Raw genomic sequence first — 16,103 nt, 5'->3', positions numbered from 1 at the left:
ACACATCACAACAAGCATAGTGGCACTATCCTGTGCTCATAGGTACCTGCCATGCTCTTAACATTGGTGGGGCACGATAGAATGTATCTAGTAAGCGTTTTGTTACCTGTTTCTGGTCACTGTTGACATTTCTTGCCTCGAAGCGCATCTTTGCATCATACTTGAGCTTTAGATTAGCCAGCATTGACGTATATACTACATTTCCCAGGTGTTCCACATTGGAGTATGAATGCGTGGTTGAATAGTACAACTCCCTACTGCACACTCGCACTCAAACTTCCAATCAGTTGGACGCTGCACCAGTTTTGAGTTCAACTGATAATACTTCTTATACTTAAGCAGCGTTCGTGAGCTAGTTCACTTACTTCCGGTCACAGACTCTACCCGCCTGGGATATCGACGGAGAGGTAAGTGTAACTCTGGCCCGGGACGCTTATTTTTAGTCACTTTAGATGCCATTACCCGCATTTTCCCACGAGTGTGTCTCTTCGCTTGTCTGCCTTAGAATAGGATCTCGGTAACTCTGTTGGTCTTTCAACATGGGATGAGCACGCTAGCACCATGGGCAGTTTCTGACGGCTAAATAAGAGTAATTTTCCGCAGATGTATGACATAAAATAGCTACTTTGACACACGTACCTATATCTGTCTCAGTGTGTCCATGTCCATGATCTGCCATTGGCCCTTTCTTCTTGGAAGTGAAGTGTGCGTGACGGGAAAAAGTGCTGTGCACGTTGCTCCCCTCTAGATTACTTTGAATAGACCACACCTTCCCTCTAGATTATTTTGAATAGACCACTGCCCCCTCTAGATTACTTTGTATAGACCAGTGCTCCCCTCCAGATTATTTTGAATAGACCACTGCTCCCATCCAGATTACTTTGATCAGACCAATGATCCCCTCCATATTACTTTGATCAGGCCCCTCCATTTGACTTTGATCAGACCACTGATCCCTTCCAGATTACGTTGATCAGACCACTGATCCCCTCAGGATTACTTTTTTGATCAGACTACTGATCTCCTCCAAATTATTTTGATCAGACCACTGTTCCCCTCCAAATTACTTTGACTAGACCACTGCTTCCCCCCGGATTACTTTGATTACACCACTGCTCGTGGCATAACCCACATCTCCAGCCATCCAAAAGTAAATCAGTCTACTCTGTTATGTGGCAAACACAGGGCCGGACTGGCTACCGGGCGCTTTGCCATGCTGATGAGCTGGGGGCTGATTTCGTTGATGGGGACCTGCGTGTTCTGAACAACATTTGTTTTGCTTTGTTTATTTTGAAGCACAGGCAGGACTCCATCAGCGATATTAGCCCCCACCGCAGTTACATCACCCCCAGCTCAGCAGCATGCCAAAACGCCCGGTAGCCAGTCCGGCCCTGGGCAAACAGCAGACCTGGCTCTGTCCTAGAGGACGCAAAAGGATGTATGCTTTCAGACCGAGCAAGCCCTAAGCGTAAGAAGGTTTTATGAGGGGACTAGGGTATCACAATGTTACATACGCACAAACTTGCTAAAGCCACCATTACGATAAGAGTCACTTCCTTGCTTGCTCGGGGACCCACTTCAATCTGCATCAAATGAAGCCCTCCGAGTTTTACCCAACAGTACAAATTCCCATATATGCCGGACATATCCAGTTGTTATTGGGCCTAGCTCTACACTCCCAAAGCCATACTGCCAGCATTACACACACGCCTGGAGCTAGGATGGACAATACTCCTGACATGTGGGCCGTAGGTGGCAAAGGTCAGACTGCAAGCAGCTCCAGGGTTGCACCTAGCTCTGCAGTCTATAGTTCTTAGCTTTTGCATCAATACTTGTGATGCTGACTGAGGGAGGCTCAGCAAACATGTCAAATGACCTTCTGGGTCAGTCCTAGCAGGTGGCTATGAGGGGCGCAGATCCGGTCCATGGATCTGGTCCCAGAACCTCATTCTCTGGTGTCTCACTATCTGCACATCTTGAAAAGGTGCTGCTTCAATCCCACCAAAGTACCACTAAATACATTTGAGGTTATTTGTTTTAGCTCTAAAATCTCAGCCTATGCAGAGGTGTGATGCAGCGGTCAGAGTGGCTGACTCTGGAGCGACCGGCTCACGGTCCGATCCCAGACTCTGGCAGCAGCTATGCATCATGTAACTCTGGGCAATAACTCACTTCCCTTACTGGCGGGCCCCAACGCCTTGAAACCTTAAGGGGTGATATGTTCGCACTTTACAAATATGGATTAATATTATGCACAACCTTGGTAACTGATGGCCTGGGCAATGCATCTTAAGTCGGATAGTAAAGTTAATTTTCAAAGCTGCAGTTTTAAACTTCGCTTGTGGCAATCATAGCCAACATCCTTTTGGAGACAGACAACTGATGGCTTTGTGGCCAGTTGAGGAGCCAGCATCATGTTTCAGGAATGGAGTTTAGCTTCTGGTTAGTATGTATGTGGCATCTTTTATTTTCAGTTGTCTGGCACTGATACAAACCAAGCCTCACATGGGTGAATACCAATCCTACTTGACTGTGGTAAAAAGTACTGCACTTCTAATGTTTGTTCGAAGCCAAATGTCCAATGCTAAAGATATATCGCGTGCAAACCACACTATGCTGTGAACGTAAACAAACTCATGCTCATGAAAATGGTTTACAACCCACAACAGAGTGAGCTTAAAGATTTCAACCTCTTAGCTTAAAATGAAATTATTCCTTTCAAAGCATCGAAACAAGTCAAATTAATTGAAACTACTTGCATAGTAATGACCAAATTTAGCTTTAGTGAAAAAATATAACCTGACACAGTAAGTGCATGAAAATTTCAGGGAGCAACAGGAATTGCTAAAACAAGCCATAAACACTAAACAACATGTTTCTATTGATTTTCGTTCAACAAATTAATGTGCTATGGAAAATGGGTTACTTCTTTGCTCCACTTGACCCAAATGATCATCACATTTGATAAAAGTGATTTATGTAAGGAAAGCCCGGGAATGGGCACTTGTTGTTTAGGGTAGATAAAGCCATCTGACAATCGTAAGTGTGTAGTGTTAATCTTAGAGACGAATACTGAATTACAAGGTTACATTTCAATAATTGTATCAAAAACGCAGATTTTGGAAACTGGTTAGTAGAGTGCACAGCACTGTTACCTATAACTTATCACTCCAAAGAGGGCAAGGGATGACTGGGCCTGGATCCTGAAGTTTTCCATCACCCAGTGGAACTGATTTCTCTAATGAAAGACCATGGGATGTGACCCTGCATGACTGAGTCTATGTCACCACTTCAGTATGCGAGGGGTGTGTGCCCCAATGGATATTTCTGTGTTAAGGCTGGTGACCTGACTTGCACGTCGCTGTGGCTATATAAGAATTCCTTATTATAGTCAGGTGTCCTTATTATAGTCAGGTGTCCCTAGGACCGTGCATGTGTAACCTCGGTTTTGAGTTTACATAAATATCACTCGCCTCTTAAATTCTGCCCCTTTAAGTGTGTAAATTCATTTTCGTGATAATTATACCTTCGGGTCACTCAACGAGCCCAAATTAAGGCCGTGTTTACAATTTATCCGTATGCGGGTAATCTCGCGTGACCTCAGATTAATTCATTATTAAGCCGCGGATCGGCCAATCTCACTGTGTCACTCTTGTCATTTTATATTTTTTATTTTACAACAGAAGATTTAGGTTTCCGACTAAATATTTTATTTGTCCAGATGTACAGATAGCTCCTCACTTCTATTAAGTCCTGTGGGGGCCTTGGTCTCAAGATCTATTATATATCGAGACTCTAGTCTCCGTACCTTTCGAGACCTATCTCCACCCCTAGGATCTGCCGGGACATGATCTATAGCAAAATACTGTAAAAGTTCCCTATTGCTGTTATGTTTGATTGCGAAGTGTTTGGCCACAGGGGAATTAAAATCTATGTTTACTAATGCATGCTGGTGCTCAAGTATTTGCAGTTTGACATTGTTTACCGTACTGCCTATATATCTTAGTCCACATGGACATGTAAGACAGTATACGGCATAGGTTGTATGACATGTAAGGAATTTCCTGATTTTTTTCTTCTCTTTCAGCCCTGGTATCATATAAGATGTTACCCTTTTACTTTTGATACATGCCTTGCATTTCCCGCAGGGATAAAAGCCTGGCATATCTTTGATCTTTCCAGTCTTCTCAGGGATATTTTGTAAATGACAATGTACAATTTTGGCTCTTGCTTTTCTGAAGGTGATTAAGGGGGTTTTAGGAACATCCTTCCCAATGATGTTGTCTGTTTTTAGAATGTGCCAACTTTTTTTCATTATGTTTCTTAAATGGTTGGCATCATCCGAAAAGTTGGTAATTAACCTAAACTTTCCCCCCTCCTTGTCTTCTATCTTCTCATTTTTCACCTTATCCATCAAAAGCTTTTTTCTAGGAATTGTCTTTACCTTTTCGAGAGTAGTGTCTAATAACTCTCTGTTATACCCTCTTGCTGAGAGTATGTAGAACCGAATTGCCGGCTGTAAGTTTTCTGAACAATTCGGTTTCTATATTCCCATCATTCACAAACACTCTTAGATCTAAATAATTTACTGTTTGTGGACTGATGTCTGCAGTAAATCTCAGATTTACATTGTTTTGATTTAACTGTGAGACAAATTCTTTGGCAGAAGTTGGCGACCCCCTCCAAACAAGGAAGAGGTTGTCAATATATCTATACCAGACTATGATGTTGTCAGTCCATTTGGAATACTCCGGGCTCTGGGATACCTGCTCCTCCCACCAGCCCACGAACAAGTTTGCGTAACTGGGGGTGAAGCAGGTACCCATCGCCGTCCCGGAGATTTGTCTGTACAGTTGCCCCTCAAATAAGAAGATCTTGTTAAATAGGCAATATTCGATTAATTCTAGTAGCATGTTACTGTGTTCTGTAAATTTCATCGGCCTTTTATCTAGGAAATGTTTAATGGCTCTCAGTCCCTGTTGGTGATTTATGCATGTATATAGACTTGTGATGTCCATTGCTATTAGTAAGTAGGAAGATTCCCATGTGACACCTCTGATCTTGTTGACAAAGTCTTTTGTGTCCTTAATATAAGATTGTAGTTGTAATACAATCAGGAAGAGAAAATGGTCGATGTAAATAGAAAGATTTTCTGCCACACTCCATATGGAGGAGACAATTGGTCACCCCGGAGGGTTTTTGTTGTCCTTATGAATCTTCGGACGTTGGTAGAATGTTGGTATTATCGGATTGTTGTTTTTTAAAAAGAAATATTCATCAGAATCCAGCATTGTTTTGGTATGCCACTTATTGATCAGAGCGTGATATTCAATAATACTATCCTCATACCTTCATTTGTTTTTTCATAGAAGTTATTGTCCTCCAGTTGTCTTAGGGCCTCCTGGCAGTATTGTTCTCTGGTCATCAGGACGATGTTCCCACCCTTGTCTGATGGTTTACAGATGATCCCAGAGTCTTCTTCTAAGGTCTGTAGAATTTTGCTTTGCTCTTTTGTTATATTTGGTTGAGGTCACATTTCTTTTGCTGTATTCTGAATTTAACCAAATCCTTCACCACTGCATCTGAGAAAGCATCAATCACACTATAAGGCATCTGCGGCATGAATTGTGATGAGGGTTTGAACGGTGTAAGCGGAGCCTCTTGTTCTACTCCAACCTTTCTTGTTCTTTGCATGATTGTTTCATTTTCTTCTTGCCCTCCTGCTTCCTCAGATCTCAAGTCTTCCAAGATTTCTAATGTAGAGAGATCATCTGTTGTTAGAATGCCAGTTCATCTCATCTTCAATTGTCTATTCTCCTAAATAGTAGGTTTTATTTTGAAAAATTTGTGTAGCTTCATCTTTCGCACAAAGTTAAACAAGTCGATTCTCGTTTGAGTAAATTCCAATCTTTCATTTGGGCAGAAAGTAAAACCAAGTTTTAATGTTGCTTCTTCAATAGGTGTTAATTTTCTCGTGGTTAGATTTATGATGGTCAGGCTATCACTGCCTTCTACCATCTCCCTCCCCTTTTGCTTCAGGTCACCCTTGGAGTAATATTTCTTTTTCCTCTCCCTCTTCCCAGCCTTAATTTGGGCTCGTTGAGTGACCCAAAGGTATAATTATCACGAAAATGAATTTACACACTTAAAGGTGCAGAATTTAAGAGGCGAGTAATATTTATGAATGGTTTGCCATAAAGGACAAAATAATCAATAAAATTAGCGTTATATATGGCGTACCATGATCATGAAATTACCATATTGAATGAGGTGTAAATATCTATATATTATATAATATGAATTAATTTCACTGTGTTACAGAGAATCCGCTTTCTATGTTTATGCCAAAGAACATGACAAAGTTTAAAATGGCCTCCTTCAGTGCCGTGAGTAGACACTGAAGAAGGAATATCGAAACGCATTTGTCTGCCGTTGTTTTAAATAAACAACTTTTGTAACTCTTCCAGTGAGTGCCGAATCTTTTCATAATTGAGGAGAAACTCGGGAGCGGAATATTTACTTGGGTCATCACCACGACAGAAACCCGCCTGCGAGTGGCCTGGTTTTGATGCAAGTTGGAGCAGATATATATATATTTATACTTCTACATTTATGCATGTAAAGGATGCTTGGTAAAGGCATTGCATCGTAAATGCTGCATTGTAAAAGGCTGATTCCCTTCCAGATCCCATCACGGTTGAAAAGGGTTGTCTGGAGAAGGTCCCCCTAAACAATATGAGATATGTCCCATCTCTCTGGTCCTTTGATCCTTCTAAAAGGTTAAGGGAAGGACGTTAATTTGCCATTAACATTTGAGGTGCATGAAGAAGGGTTTTGTGCTAGTACCAAGCTTTTAATGAAAGGCTCCTTGTCTTCCGTTTTCCCTCTAAGCTCCTTTTTGAAAGTAAATTCCAGGACTTACTTGTCAGCTGGATAATCCATGTGTTAACCGCAGGTTTCCTAGGATGCTAGTATTAGGCCCTTACCTATTCAGGGATCACACTGCCAGCCACTTTCAGTAGCAGAGCACTGCAGCTGCAATAGGTATAGGGAGGATGGAAACCAGCCAGGCAAAGAAAAGATTAACCAAAAAACGAAATCTTAGTCCAGAATATAAATTTACCACAGTGTTGTGGTCATCCATACAAGGGTCTAGCAAGAAGCAGGAGACAGAAGGCAGGCAAAACTTTTTAGTGCACTGAAGGAACCAGCAGACTTTGGCTAGATGTAGGTAAAATAGATTTACCGATTTTTAATTACCGAATTTTACCGATTCGGTAATTAAAAATCGGTAAATCTAAGCTGTGGACATGTAGGTATTCCAGATGTGCTGGAATACCGAATCGGAAGTATTCGGTATTTACCGATTCGGTAAATACCAAATCGGTAATGCCCATTCATTCCTATGGGCTTTGAAGCCCATAGGAATGAATGGGCATTACCGATTCGGTATTTACCGAATCAGTAAATACAGATTTCCACAAGGGTGCAGGGGGTGTCACTTTGACACCCTCTGGCACCCCCAAAACAGGCTCGGGTGCCATGTGGCAGGCATGCATGCCCTAAGGGCATGTCTGCCTGTCACATGTCATAGGTGTGCATGCACACATGTGCATGCACACCGGAATCGGTATTTTACCATCAAATTGGATTTGATGGTAAAATACCGATTCTGTAAGGCCTCTGGGACTCAGAAGAGTCCCACCTACATCTGGGAGCCTCAGATTCGGTAAATTTACCGATTTTTTTTTTTACCGATTCGGTAAAATTACCAATTCGGTAATTTTACCGAATCGGTAAAAAATTGCCCCCTACATACCTGTCACCCATTTACCGATCGGTAACGGCCAAAATCGGCCGTTACCGATCGGTAAATGGCCTGAAACGGCCACCTACATCTGGCCCTAAGAGCCTTCCTTATTTAAGAGTCTGTGGCCCTGAACCGTAACTTCCAGTATGGTAGCCCACCGTGTCATAAAGAACTGTGGACTGGTCCAATTGTCCCAAGCAACAACATGTATTTCAACTCACAATACTATGCATGGCACTATTAACATCGGTTTCTCCTCAATTTAAGTTTAGGTGTCATACCGCTCTCCCCACTACAATGCCAACAAAACCAAAATTCCTCTTCTTCCTCTATATCTGCCCCTTACCTATATCAGTGTCATGCTGTACGGTTACAATTTAAACACAAGCTTTTTCTCTGTGATGTCTGCACTATTAAAATTAACATGCAGCTATTTGAAACAGGGTATAGAAGACAACAGTTATATCCAACAAAACCTTTTCATATGAAGTAACATCTTTCAACCCCAGTAAGACATACAGATCCTATTGGCTCAATGTTATCGAGACCATTGTTACAGTTGCTGTTCAAGCTCTGGTTTCTGGTCACACAGTCCTCCTCCTCCTTATATTGTGTGGCTATTCAGGGATACCAGTTGACAATATTGCAAACAGTTTGTATCAGGTTACATAAAAGTTTCATTTTACAAATGGCCTCAAGGATGCTTGCCTGGTCATGTGTGGTGCCAATGAGAAAGCAATTTACACATTTTCCAACAGTAAGGTGGTATAAGGCAAATGAGAGGCTTTACCTGATGAATTGCTCATGATCTGGGTAGTTTGTTGCTTCAAGTCCATGATGTGATTGACCTTCAACATCTTGAGATCTTCCTCATCTAATGCGATGTCTCCCCAAAAGGCAGCTGCAAATAACAAGAGAATAGACAATGTCAATATGGCTCCAATATTCCCTTAACCCAACATAAAAACAGAGAAATTACTCCAACACGTTGAAGCATAGTTTTTTTTAAGATGGATTCTCCCATATCAAGCTGTCTAGAAAGTATTGTATTGAACTGTTTAATCTGTCCAGAGCTGCCAATTGTATGAAACTGTGAGACGATGTCTGTAATTTTGGAGGAGGTGGGGCGATGAAATGTTTTCACATAGGGGGAGTGGTTTGGGGAGGAGGGGGTCAACATTAAAATGTTTGAAGACAACTCAGCTAAGGTCTGATTTTAGAGGTTCAGAGTATCACGTTTTGCATATGCAACTGCTAATTGAGGACTTCAAAAGACATCATGAAGATATTGGTAGTGAATCAATGATAACAAAAGAAAACTACTGTTGCTACCAGCCACCCATACATCCAGTATGCGCCTTTTATTTAAGCACTTAATCACTCCACTCGTGTATTTCCATTGCCTACCTAGCACAGCAACCAATTGCATCAATCCCAGTCCTCAACCACTCGGCCTAGTTGCAACTGCTGCTGTTTAGTTAGTGCAGGCCCAGCCATTCTCATTAGAGCTGGTAGAGGGAAAATTGGTTGGTCCTCCCCAGAGAAACCTGTAAGTGTAGCGCAAACTATTAGATTCAGAAAAAAGGCTGCATGTGAATAAGGGCGCCATCCTGAACGAGTTCAAGGACTTAAACTTAGGTGATGTGGTTCCTAGCACCCATACTGGAACAGTGCCAGGACAGGTGCACTAAACACAATCTTGTAAATGTATCCAATTACAATAAAAACCGAAAATAACAGAATGGGTTTGTGGTTTCTTCCACATTAAATAAAAGAAACGGACATCGTGAAGCAGGTAAGTGGGTTTATTAACCTCATCCACAAACAGACACAGATCAACTGACAGATCAAATCATTACATTCCAAACAAGAATGCAGATAATAAGGTCTAAGATCTTAAAGGGAAAGGAAAGAAATGAACAAGGGAAGGAAACAATATCACAGGGCAGGACAAACTATCAGGCCAACAATTCACTTATAGTTGATAACTTAAGTGTTTTTTAGGTCTCGCTGAAGCAATGCGCAAGCATTGTTTTCGGCGAGATTATAGTAAACTGATTTCAAAACTCTACCCATTGCGGATCACATACAGGTCATGTGAGAGCCAAGGGCGTGCACAGGAATTCGCTCCCCCTACCCCTCCCACAAAGCAAGACAAGAAGATCAAAGCCATTTGCCAGGAGCCACTTCACGCGCTCCACAGGTCATAAACAGGATCATCTGCTCATGAATCGGAATGCTGGCATGGTTGCCCAGCCCCCCTCCCAGCGCTGACTTCCTCTGCTCAGCTTGAACTGGTGCCAAATGGAGAAACTATTGCATCCGTTCACACCACCATAGACTAAAAGCAATGACTGAAACTTGGCAATGCGTCTTTTCAACACGTGCACCGAAGTTCGCTGATTACCCTCCCCCTCTAATCTATGCCCTCTCCCTCCTCCCCTTCCCTCTGTCTCTTCCCTGACTCTGTTCATAGTCTCTCCCTTTCCATTCGATCTTTCTCGCTCCCTCCTCCCCTTCCACTCCTACTCTTACCCTTCTCTTCCCTCTGCCACCAACCCTGTGCCCTGGATACCGATGTCTCTCTTCTCTTTTTTTACTGTTTGAGTTGGGAGTCAGCCCTATTACCCCCTGCCACAGCAATGCCGAGAGCTTGTTTCCCTACCCTATTACTCTTCCCCCAACAGCAAAAGTTCACATCAAAGATAACGAGTCAACATAGAGCATTTGAGTCTGAGCGTTACACAACACCACATTTTCACAACATAGACAAGTATAGTTGACAACTGCCCCAGCAGCATAGGTTTACGCTTTCTAGCACCTCGATGCTGAAACGTGGGAGAACCGAAAGGAGTCGTTACATCTGAAGTTATTCCTCTTGAAAGGTTTTCCGAGTTTTTATTTTTTTTAAATCATCGATGGGCCTACACACAACACATTTTATACTTTTAAAGATGCGAAAGAAAAGCAATGACTGAAACTTGGCAACACGTCTTTTCAACACGTGCACCGAAGTTCTGCTGATTAATGCCAACTGAGTAATGGCCTTAGAGCCGAAAGTGCACTGAGGATGGGAAACAATCGAAATTAAACTATTCAATTGAGAAGACACTGTAACCTATTGAAATTCTAGGATGCACAATTATAAAGTGCATTTTTGATTGACACCTGACGTGGATAAACATTTTTTTTAAACTTGTCAATGAAAATTAACGAGCACTTTTCTTGAAATCACACTTGAACATGACATATGTAAAACAAAACAAAGTTTTATAGCTGTACAAGCCTGTTGCTAGAAGTTCGTGTACTTGGAGACACTCATTGTTGGGGTTCAGTGTTTGGGGTGTGTTGTGCTTCTGGACCAATGAACCCCACCCAAAAGTCCTGGCCCAGCAAATGTCAGAGACAGTGTAAAAATACTTACAGCCGTACAGGTCCGCCTGAACATTCTTTTACACTTTTTTACCATTCACAAAATCGGTCGAACAGAGGCCTGGACTTAGCATACAATTCGACAATTGGGGCAGGCAGCCGAATGTGATAAACAAATATATTTATACTTATTTTCTCCGTAGGGAAAACATTTTCTCTGTCAAAACGTGTACCTTTTAACATTCATTCTCCTTCCTAGTATCACAAAAAGTGTATTTATTTGTTGTCATTTACCATAAAAACATATACAGTTTCACTTGTAAAAATGCAATTTTTATAGTTTCTTCCATGGAGTGCAAAGTTTATGTTTCTGGCACATAGTTTATATCTTAGGGCTCTCAGGAGGCATGCTATAACCTCCCTTGGGTGTCAAGGTAATTCAGTGTAACCAGAAGCCCCTGGAATTAAGCAATTCTGCAACCTTTTCTGTGTAACTATGGATTTGCCACACTTGCCGTCATCTGAATAGTTTGCAGATTTTAACAAAAAGTAGTTTGTAGCTCGGTAAGTTTAAAAGTGACTAAAAACGCTACCACTCGTGTTGCCGAGCCGTGATAGACCATTTATCACGCGAGGGAAGGTTACCTTTCAGTTGCTGATTACTGTATTAAGGTGTTAAACTGATATGAATAACTTCCCTCACCCTCACACACCCTTACCCTCACACACCCTCACCCTCACACCGCCTCACACACCCTCACTCCCTCACCGACTCTCACTCACCCTCATACCCCCTCACCCACCCTCACCCCCTCACATCCCCTCACCCCCTCACCCTCACACCCCCTCACCCTCAAACCCCCTCACTCACACACCCTCACCAGCATAGCATAACAAAACATAGCATAGCATAACAAAACACAACAAAACATAGCATTGCAAAGCATAGCAAATCATAGCATAGCACAACAAAACACAGCATAGCATAACAAAACATAGCAAAGCAAAACATAGCATAGCAAAACATAGCATAACAAAACATAGCACAGCAAAACATAGCATAGCAAAACATAGCAAAGCAAAACATAGCAAAGCAAAACATAGCATAACAATACATAGCATAGCAAAACAAAGCATGGCATAATAAAACACAACAAAACATAGCATAGCATAACAAAACATAGCATAGCATAACAAAGCATAGCATAGCAAAACACAACAAAACATAGCATAGCATAACAAAACACAACAAAACATAGCATAGCATAACAAAACAAAGCATAGGATAGCAAAACTAAACATAGCATAGCATAACAAAACATAGCATAACAAAACATAGCAAAACATAGCATAGGTTAACAAAACACAACAAAACATAGCATAGCAAAACAAAACATATAATAGCATAGCAAAACATAGTATACCAAACACAACAAAACATAGCATAGTATAATAAAACACAACAAAACACAGCATAGCATAACATAGCATAGCATAACAAAGCATAGCATAGAAAAGCATAGCATAGCAAAACACAGCATAGCATAACAAATCAAAGCATAGGATAGCATAATAAAACAAAACATAGGATAGCAAAACAAAACATAGCATAGCATACAGCATCACTACACACCACCACAGCATCACTCAAGGGCACCACAGCATCACTATGTGCTACCACAGCATCACTGAAAGCCACAGCATCACTCATTCGCCATCACAACATCACTCAGCGCCACCACAGCATCAATCTGTGCAACGATTCAACAACACCTGTTTCAAATATGTTCTCTCAATGTTTCAAGCTGTATTACAAATGTAACAAAAAGATGTTAATATTTCACTTCTGTTCTTGGATTTTTGTCAAAATAAAATACACTGAACATAATCTTCACAAAACTTATTTACAAAACTTTAAGCTATTGCCATTATAAATTACAATAACTTTTATTTAAGTAGTAATTATTGAATAAAAATGAAAAGCCATTGTTATTTGTAATATCAATACATGTACGTCACGTAAATACAACACATATTGCATTACAAATGCTATAGGTGTCACATTGCGAAAACCTTTTGAAATGTGCACTAAATTTGCATTGGTAAAGCAACTTTACTGTTAAAACGATATAGTGCACAATCAATCATATGCGGAAATGAAGTGTCGGCGCATATTTATAATTTGTGCATTAAATTATTGAAGTGTTTTGGATTGTTTTGACCGTATAAAAATATTTTCTTCCATCACAGCTCAGAATTACAAAAAACTATTTGCTTTACTTAAAGAGGTCTTACTGTTGATACATTGTGAAATTTTGGTAATGTTCATTTACAAGTATTTGCATTTTCTTTTATGTTAGAAAACATTTGACATCCTGCAGCAGCCTTCCCTTTCGTATTTCCTGTACGTCACTTGGTACACATTATTAAATTCCCACACTGTGAAACCAAGGAAAGGAAATGAAAACACCAATCTTCCTTTTCAATAAGCTGCAGTTTCTCAAAAGACCTGCACGATCTATGCCATAAAATGAGTAATTTTGAGGCATTCATTCCCTGAACCAGAGAGACGTGGCATCCTGATGAAATAAAGTCAATAAGGACAACAGAAAGAAGTTGATGAAATATGGCAGAAGAATACTTGTAAGGGACAACAAATGCCTCTTAACCCAAAGAGATTGAGTGTTTAACCAGTCAGGGTCCTGAGGAGAACCCGAGAGAAATAAGAGGTTCGAAACGCCTCGACGGGCACACTCGTTCAGTAGACACGAGAAGTCTATAGTAATAACATGTTTGTCTGAATATGGTCTAACAGACATTTAAGTGTATTTAAAAATGAGCATGAAAAACCGAAAGAATTTGAAATAAATACATAGGTCAACAGGGATGTGGAATTCCTATAGTCCGACGCCCAGGACATATTGTTTGGGGTCAAGGGCAACAAGTTTTAATGTGCATTTGGTCCTTGGGACAAGCAGGCCCAACCCCTTGCAGCGCAAACCCTTTGGCTGCCAGTTTGCAGTACCACATTAAGGATCAGGGAGGGGCACTGCCTGCAGTTAAGTTAATATTTGTGTGCATATGTTAATGCTGTTCAAACTTGTATTTATGGTTCATTAATTGAGAGCCTTTATTATTAGGCTGAGTGCTTTCAGTAAATGTAAGTTCTGACTGAACTACTGACAGTGGTTCCAGCATAAAAATGAGGACACACTGTGTCAAAGTTTAGCAATATGAGGCTGTGCATAATGCTCCCAGAATGCTCTTCGATTAGATGCAAATATTTGCAGAGGCTTGAAAGCAAGATTAATGATTCTTTGCTTTCAATATAAAATGTTCCTAAAAAATGGAAGTAGAAAATATATGTTTTTGCTTAACTACTGTAAAGTTTCAGTTACCATTTCTTTTCAGCAATATTTTGTAATTTGTGTTGATGTATGCTAGTATTTCCGCAAAATATTCATATTAGAAAATCAGTGTAACCAGTTTCAATAAGACTTTGGGAAACAAAAATAAACAAGCATTAGCAAAGCCAGTAGGTCTGACATGGTAGTCGGCTTTTTAGTTTTGGCAATGCGTGACTTGTTTTGGCGTGCTTTTTAGGTTTCGCCTCGCCGAGAGCTGCGCACTGCGCAGCTTTTCGGCGCAGGCGAAATCTAATGTTAGAACAGTGTGGCTTGGGAATCCGCCCCTCTGTTCCATCGTCTAGCTCCATAAATGGAGGCTAGCCATTGGAACAGAGATCTGTCCGTCATGGCCGGACCAGATTTGTGGGCGTTCCCACGATTTCTTCCCTCCGCAACGTCATGCGGCCGTGGGCGGGGTTTATTTATTTTTTATCTTCCAGGTTTGCTTTTCCTTGCCTTCCCGCCTCCCCCTCCCGCTGTCCGTTCCCGCCGCCCCCCTTTGTTTTTGTTTGCTCTAACGTGATAATCAACACTGAAAGAATGCAAGAAATGTATATTTCTTTAATTAGCTCTATTCACTTCTATACGTTCAAGATGAACAAAAAACGCGCTCTACACGTATATCTGATGAGAACATTATTTTGCTTCCGGACGGTTGGCTTGCGCACTGTGACCTGCACGCATACGGCCCGCAGTATCCAATCGCAAACTTCAAACTCGAGACTCTAGTAGGAACAAACTACGTGCCCAATGAAAACCCATCCGCTGGAGGGTTGGATGTGACGCATTAACCAATGGGCGTGAACGGTTCTCTAAAAGCCATCTAACCAATGACAAACTGAGAGGGCCTTTTAAACTAGTGACACTAGGAATCCGGGGAGTAGAAAGGCGGTGGTTTTAATTTCTGGTGTTGGTTTATTCTGTGCGTTAAGGTAAGAAATGGGCCTTTTCCGGGTGTATGTGGGGAGGCTGTTGTAAAACTATCAGACGCATTAACTTATCCGTTGGTTTCCTTCTCCCTAGCGCGCCGGTTTCACCGTTAACATGCACAGCGAAACTGGTAGTCATGTCGTTTGAGATAGGACATTTGCAGCTATCTTCTCTGCCTCATTTAATTGGCAACACGAAGGAACTCTGTTATGGCTTACTTAATTGGTCACATACCTTCTGCATTTTGAAATAGCTTACCTGGGTAAGGGCCCTGCTGTTGAGAGCTTTGTGTGCCCAGAAAGCTTTCACGAAATAGAAATACCCTTAATGGTACTTTGGTGGTTAATACACTTTCCGGATACCTCTGTAGTTTGTTAAGCCACAGTTATAACTCCTAAACTAGGGTAGAGGTACTAATGTGCCTTTCTGTAAAGACCAGCGTCTACCATGTAGATCCAATATTTTTATTTTATGGCTAGGGAGTGTAGAGTGGCTAGGGAGTGCAGAGTGGGTAGGGAGTGCAAGGGACTGCAGAGTGACTAGGGAGTGCAAGGGACTGCAGAGTGACTAGGGAGTGCAAGGGA

The 16,103-nt window shown here is 41.4% G+C and overlaps 1 protein-coding gene across 1 annotated transcript in view; it reads right to left on the bottom strand.

Moving 5' to 3' along the window:
• Positions 1–16,103, bottom strand: part of BMP1 (bone morphogenetic protein 1) — a 629,932-nt gene that overhangs the window by 456,064 nt on the left and 157,765 nt on the right. The window contains exon 2 of the mRNA XM_086943688.1: positions 8,601–8,711. Within this exon, the coding sequence (XP_086799814.1) occupies positions 8,601–8,711 (111 nt within the window). The remainder of the gene's footprint in view (positions 1–8,600; positions 8,712–16,103) is intronic.

This window comes from Lissotriton vulgaris, chromosome 11 (assembly GCF_964263255.1).
Source record: "Lissotriton vulgaris chromosome 11, aLisVul1.2, whole genome shotgun sequence".
In the NCBI taxonomy this organism is placed as follows: Eukaryota; Metazoa; Chordata; class Amphibia; order Caudata; family Salamandridae; genus Lissotriton; species Lissotriton vulgaris.
The sequence above is the reverse complement of the archived record's forward strand: the minus strand, read 5'-3'. Positions and strand labels throughout refer to the sequence as shown.